This window comes from Myotis daubentonii, chromosome 12 (genome assembly GCF_963259705.1).
Source record: "Myotis daubentonii chromosome 12, mMyoDau2.1, whole genome shotgun sequence".
Taxonomy (NCBI): domain Eukaryota; kingdom Metazoa; phylum Chordata; class Mammalia; order Chiroptera; family Vespertilionidae; genus Myotis; species Myotis daubentonii.
Genome location: NC_081851.1, coordinates 41,118,091 through 41,124,662, shown reverse-complemented (window position 1 = coordinate 41,124,662; position 6,572 = coordinate 41,118,091). Strand labels below are relative to the sequence as shown.

The following is a 6,572-nucleotide window of genomic DNA, read 5'->3' as shown; positions in this document are numbered from 1 at the left end:
GGGTGTTTGTGCCTGGGCGTGCGATTTAATGGAGCGCCTCTCCGCCTCTCCAGTGCGGCCAGAGCTCGCTTCGCGCACCCACCCCTGCCGGGGAGCCTACTTGCTGCAGCCCAATGCATTGTGTAAGACGCGACCTGTTATGGCCACCACTACTTCCGGGTTCTAGCATTCTGGTCGGAATCCACCTCTCCGCCTGTGCAACACACACTTTACACACGCACGGGGACTGCAAGCGGGCAGCATCGATTGTGGCTCCTTTAAGACAAACTCAGACAGACATTTTTTTTTTAACCCTCCTCCTCTAATCTCCCTCCAGTGCAGCAGTTGCAAAGAGGGAGAGAGAGAGAGAGAAAGAGAAAGAGCGAGCGAGCGAGAGAAGAGAGAAACTGATTAGGAATTAGGACTGATTCAAGGGGAGCGAGCGCTAGGGCTTTGTGCATTTGAATATTAACATTTGAGGTGTTCTGACCAGAAGAAGACAGAGCGGATGATCATTCATTCACCACGTTGACAACCTCGCCTGTGATTGACAGCCGGAGTGGCAGAAAGCCATGAGATTTGGTAGTTGGGTCTGAGGGGCGCTGCTTTTTCTTTTCTTTTTTTTTTCTTTTTCTTTTTTTTTTAAACTGATTTTTTTGGGGAGAGAAGATCTGCTTTTTTTTTTTTTCCTTTTTTTTTTTTTTTTTTTTTTTGCCCCCGCTGCTGTCTTGGAAACGGAGCGCTTTTATGCTCAGTGACTCGGGCGCTTTGCTTCAGGTCCCGTAGACCGAAGATCTGGGACTAATAGCTCACGTTGCTGGAGACGTTAAGGGATTTTTTCGTCCTGCTTAAATTTTTTTTTTCCGGGGGAGTTTGCGTATTTGTTTCCTTTCACACTGGCCTTAAAGAGGATATATTAGAAGTTGAAGTAGGAAGGGAGCCAGGGAGGCCGATGGCGCAAAGGGTACGTATTAAAAAAACAACAATTGTGGAACTCAAATGTGAGATTAAATTGAAACGTGGCTGAAAGACACTGCTAAAAAGTTTCCTTTTTTTCCTCTCTGTCTTTCTGAATGAGGCTCCTAAAGCCGTGGCCTAAAGTGAGAGTATTTATTCAATGCGTTTGTGAACTTATGTATGTTACATGTTAATTTGAATAATCAAGTTTTCTGTAGATTCCTAACCAGTATATATATATATATATATATATATATATATATATATATATATATGCTGGGGCAATCATCTGGTTAAAAAATTAAAAACAAAATAAATGCTAGATAGCTAATGCTATGTGAGCATTCAGAGAGCAAAAGTTTAGAGCTATTTTTAAACTAAAATAGACAGCTAGAAACTTCTGATATGCTATTGATTATGTTCATCTTTAATACCATTAGAAGTATTTAGCTATTTAAAGCCAATAACTTTGTCATAGTACAACTTATTTGGGGGTCAAGGAACATTCATCCTTTTAAAAAGTAATTTTAATGTGCATGGATTTTTATGCAAGGTAATACTTAGAAAGTTTATCTTAGACAGCCCTGCACTAATTGGATACTAAGCACACAGCTACTCACTTTTAAAATGCAATACCAATTCCCCCAATATTCCTATTTGAATGGAAATGTAGTGAGAGTAAAGTGAGACCATGACAACCCAACTGAGGTAGTTTCTTAAAAGAAAGAGGGTCTACAAAAAGCCTTCCTTGCATAATTTGTGTCCTGGCCCTCAAAGCCCTGTTTGCAAAAGAAAGTTACTAGGCTGACACATTTTTTTTTTCTCCTTTGGTTCAGGCAAATGTCAGCGTTCTTCCAAACTCTTTTCACACCTCTGGCTCTAAGGAGATGAAAGTGGCAATTCCTCTTTTCTTTGAAAATCATTTCACTCTGGACGCCTTCAAATCTTGAGGGGGAAAACACTTGCCTGGAATGAACCAATGAGAAAAACCTAAATAGCTAAATTTTGCACAAAAAAATAACGACAATCAATCTGAAAGTAGAGTTTCTAGAGGAGGAAGATGGTAGGTTGCATGTGCATTTGCTACTGAATTTGCTTTAAACCTGATGAGTACCATTTGCCCTATTAACTTCTAGTCTGGGAGAAAGTTCTTAAGACTAGAGAGAATAGAATAACTAACTGCTACAACAACAGATTTTCTTTACTATCGGGGTGGAAATTGCCCAATTCTAAGCTCAGCTGTAAGGTACAAGAAAAACTACCCTTCTCCGAGTTTCACTTCTAAGGGGGCCAGTTAGTTTTGTATAATTTAGCAGAGTTTGTCTTGGAAAGCAGAGGAAATGCAGTGTCTTGCAGGACTGCCTACCCTCTTGCTGGCAGGGAAATAAAATAAGAAGCCTGTCTGAATTCACGTGCTTGGTGTAGCTGTTCCCATCCTAACTTTTTTTTTTTTTTTTAATTCCCCCTGATGAGAAGGGGCTGTGAAAGTAGGCGGGTTCGCCGCACTGTCCTGGCACGTTTTATTATTGTGATTTTGAGTTTCCTCCTATGGAGACATGCATGTTTTACCTTCCACCCTCCGGGAGAATGCCTCCCTTTCTTTCCTTCCTTTCTTGCTAAAGGATTCTGAATTTCTGAATTAGTTGATAGGGACACAAGTTAGGGCAAGACCATTCATCCTAGCCGGGTTTCACTGAGAATCCTAGAATTTTTACTTTAAAAAATATTTTTAGATTAAAAAAATCTCAGCTTTAGAGATGCAAGGCCACTGAATTGGAGGTTGAAGGATACAGCTGGACTGACATTATATAAGCTCCCTGCCCTGCCGGTCCCCCCTTTGCCCGCCTGGCCTTCTGAACCTTGTTTCTCTCCTGTTTGTCATGCAGTACGACGATCTACCCCATTACGGGGGCATGGATGGAGTAGGCATCCCCTCCACGATGTATGGGGACCCGCATGCGGCCAGATCCATGCAGCCGGTCCACCACCTGAACCATGGGCCTCCTCTGCACTCTCATCAGTACCCGCACACAGCTCACACCAACGCCATGGCCCCCAGCATGGGTTCCTCCGTCAATGACGCTTTAAAGAGAGATAAAGATGCCATTTATGGGTAGGTACCATGGGCAGCAGGTTAAATAGCCGAGACGCGGTGCTAATCCTGTTTCCCTTTGCCTTTGGTAAGGGGAAAGCCAGAGTACTCTGGACTGGAGATGCAGTACTTGGTGACTTTTCATTCGCATTGCATGGAGAATCTGGGGGTGGGGGGGCTGCCTGCCATCCCGGACGCCCCCCTCTCCATGCGCGCTCTGCCGAGGCTGTGCTGGGAAGGGGGTCGCCGTGCAGGAGAAACTGCCCAGAGGTCCCTCTTCCTTTCTCAGAGGGTTGGTGTCCAGGCTGGAAGCAGTGTTCCGGGAAAGCGTTGGGGGTTTCTCGCTGCAGGCGCCTTTGTGTTGGAAGGAAACTTTTAGTTTCAGGGAAAATCTTTTAAGCCACTGATTGTTCGGACTTGCTAAGTTTACTCAGCAACCCTATGCTGGCTCTGCCACCGCACAATAAAATGCAGGGAGGACAGTTGCAAGTCAGGCAAGGGGAACAGGCTTTGCATTTGGAAAGTTTGACCACGGTAGTCAAGGTAATCAAGGAGAGGAGCTCGGTCTGAATTGTTACAGACATGGAGAAACTTCTAGTCGTTTTAATACTTTGTGAGCCAAGATGAAACCTGCAGGCTTTAGAAGTAGTAGATGCGGGGTGCTATGGGCCGTGTTGTTTTCTGACTGCGGTTCCCACCGTTTTCTCCCGGCCATTCCATCGACCCTGGACTGGGAAAATCCTTTGAAAGGGCCTTGTGCCTACTGTGTGCTGGTGAATCTGGGGACCTCTTTTGACTTTGCAGCAACTTTTGTTTCTTCTATTTAAAAAAAAAAGAAAGAAAAAGAATCATGCAACACTGACCCTCCCCAGCCGCACACCCTTTCTGCTTTATTTTTCTGGTCCCTCGTGCGATGGGCTTGTTTAAATCCCAGCGTTCTCTCCGCAGCCTTGACTGCAAATGGTTTACTTTAGGCTCTGGGACAGAACATTTGGGGAAGCTTTGAAAAGGACCCCGAACTGTTAAATTCCCAGCTGGGCTGTGAGAGCTAATAAAAGCCTGGAGACACCTCCTTGGGCATTAGAAGAAGCTTTTTTCTTTCTTTTATGGGCTGAGATAAGCGACATCTAGGCCCCTCGCCGTACTAGCTGCCTTGCCATTCCGCTGAGACAAAATGAAAGGCTTTCTGGCTTTCCGGCAGGACCACGGGCAGGAACTTTCTTTTGGGGGTGGTGGGGGCGATCGGCGACGGCAGGGACAATGTGCACGGAGCCGAGAAGGCGCCTCCTTGCTCTCCGAGGGCCCTGGGGTGGGGATCGGCAGGGGCAGCCCCCTGACAGCCGGTCCCGCAGCCTTGGAGGTCCTTTCCCCAAGTTAGCTGAGCGCCTGCCACCGAGATCCCAAGCCTGTGCTTCGCGAGGCCGCCTGGGAGGAGCCCCCTGGAAGGAGCTCTCCCAGCCCCTGTGCCCAGCGCCTTTCTCCGGCTCCAGGTCCTGGATGTGCAGCCGAGGGCCGAGGGCTTGTCGGGTGGGAAACTTCATTCAAAATGGCTGCTGGAACCGCTTGGGTTTTATTCTTAGCAAATGTTACCAATTTCTCCGGCCAGATAAGCTGAACCGATCCTCAGATACGGTCCGTGGCGTAGGGCCTCCAACTTCGGGGCCCTAAGAGGAAGGGGAGGTGAGCAGTCACCTGGGTGGGGTGGGGGAGGGGGGAGGAAAATAGTAGATGACAAAACCCGGGAGGGGGTCCCTGCCTCCAGCTCCTCCGGCTGCTTTTCTAGGGCGCCCTTTCCCCCTGACTCGGGACTAACCATTGTGTTGTTTGTGACTGTTGTATTTTCTTGCAGACACCCCCTCTTCCCTCTCTTAGCACTGATTTTTGAGAAATGTGAATTAGCTACTTGTACCCCCCGAGAGCCAGGGGTGGCGGGCGGGGACGTCTGCTCGTCAGAGTCATTCAATGAAGATATAGCCGTGTTCGCCAAACAGGTCAGCAAAATAAATGTTTAAAAAGTAAAGGGGGGGGAAAGGGGACCTCCCTCCCCCCCACCCCCCAGCACATTTGCAAGAGTCATTAACAACTAGTCCACCCTGGGCCATGCCTGTTACAGCTACCCTGAGATTTCCCTCCGGTGTAAGTGTCCGCGGGGGGGACTCAAAATCGCCCATATCCATCCCAACTCAAGCTCCATAACCTCAGGTAGAAAACTCTCTTTATAAAAATGAAATCGCCAACACCATGCGCTGCAGCTGCCTGGGGCTTGGTGAGCTGAGCAGCCTCCTTTAGAGGCGTCGCTGCTGGTAGAAGTCACCCCGAGCTGGGGGCTTGTTCTCGGCTTGAGCCTCATTGAAGTGTGTTTGCGCGGGAGGAACTCGGTGTCACCCAGGCTACGTCCTGGCCCCGACAGTGTAATGAGTCAAGAAAGTAGGAAGGCGAACAGATTTCAATTTTTTTCTCCCCCCCCCCCACCCCTTTCCCTTCTCACTTGTATTTAGATTCGTGCAGAAAAACCTCTATTTTCTTCTAATCCTGAACTGGATAACTTGGTAAGAGCGGACCCCTACTCCCCTCCCTCAGCTCCCCTCCCCTCAGCCCCCCAGCTTTGCTCTGAGGGCCCTGAGGTTTCTAGACCCGTCATCCCGCCGCCGCTGCCGGTCTGCTGCAAATGTTTCCGTCCACGGACAAGCGGTCCAGGACATGATCCCCGGGAAATAAATTTTTCTGGAGAGGGGCCGGGCAAGCGGCGCAGAGAAACGCGAGCTTTTGTTTTTTATGACAGCCGGGCAGCGCAGCTCTAATCAGCGCGGGGATTTATCTCCGGGCCTGTCAGCGTGTGTGCTTAAACTTTGCAGACTTCCCAGCCCTCAAAGTCGCCTCAGGAGGGGCACAACCAGGCAAGAGCCCCCTAACCACCAGTTTGCCTGAAAGGTGTGCCGAAGGCAGCAGAAAGTTTGCAGTCCTAAAAGCCACAATTTGGGGGGACTATTTTGACTCTTTTCCATGCACACCTTCCAAGGAAACATCTAGTCCAAGGATGTGGCCCTTTGGGGCTGGGGAGGAGGCAGTGGGGCCGAGAAAGGGGAGAGAGCCATGGGGGAGGAGAGTGTTTATGATCCCCACTTAGATGCTTTGTTGTTGTTTTAGCTATTTCTTTCTCCTTAAGAAATATAAACCTCTAGATCGTACCCAGTCGCCGCTATTAAGTTTTAGTGTTATTGCCATAAATCAAAATAACTCTATTTACTGGGGGGAGGGGGTGGGCTGGAGATGCTAGAGCTGTGACAGCCAATTTTCTGCAAACTAGGAATAGGGTGCTCATTCTTTTTGTGTCTTTGCAGATGATTCAAGCCATACAAGTATTAAGGTTTCATCTGTTGGAATTAGAGAAGGTAATTTCTCTAGCCTCTTTTTCTTTTGCCCCTTCACCCCCAAAGACACAGGATGGGGGAGGGTTCAGAATGGCTGAAGTTCAGGCTTCTGAAACATTTGCATAAATGTCTTTCTTTCTGGTAATTAGTGTCAAGGCCAATCTTTGCATCCA

At 48.0% G+C, this 6,572-nt stretch overlaps 1 protein-coding gene across 8 annotated transcripts in view; it reads left to right on the top strand.

Annotated features, from left to right (window-relative positions):
• The window catches only part of MEIS1 (Meis homeobox 1), a 135,166-nt gene that overhangs the window by 1,471 nt on the left and 127,123 nt on the right, over window positions 1–6,572 (top strand). For 4 of the 8 annotated variants that reach the window (XM_059659615.1, XM_059659610.1, XM_059659618.1 and 1 more), the window contains exons 1-5: window positions 9–943; window positions 2,823–3,049; window positions 4,878–5,019; window positions 5,527–5,577; window positions 6,370–6,420. In XM_059659615.1, coding sequence (XP_059515598.1) covers window positions 932–943; window positions 2,823–3,049; window positions 4,878–5,019; window positions 5,527–5,577; window positions 6,370–6,420 — 483 coding nt within the window. In that variant the 5' untranslated portion in view covers window positions 9–931. Of the gene's footprint in view, window positions 1–8; window positions 944–1,772; window positions 2,000–2,822; window positions 3,050–4,877; window positions 5,020–5,526; window positions 5,578–6,369; window positions 6,421–6,572 lie in introns of those variants that run through there. The other 4 variants (XM_059659611.1, XM_059659617.1, XM_059659613.1 and 1 more) reach the window with 4 other exon arrangements.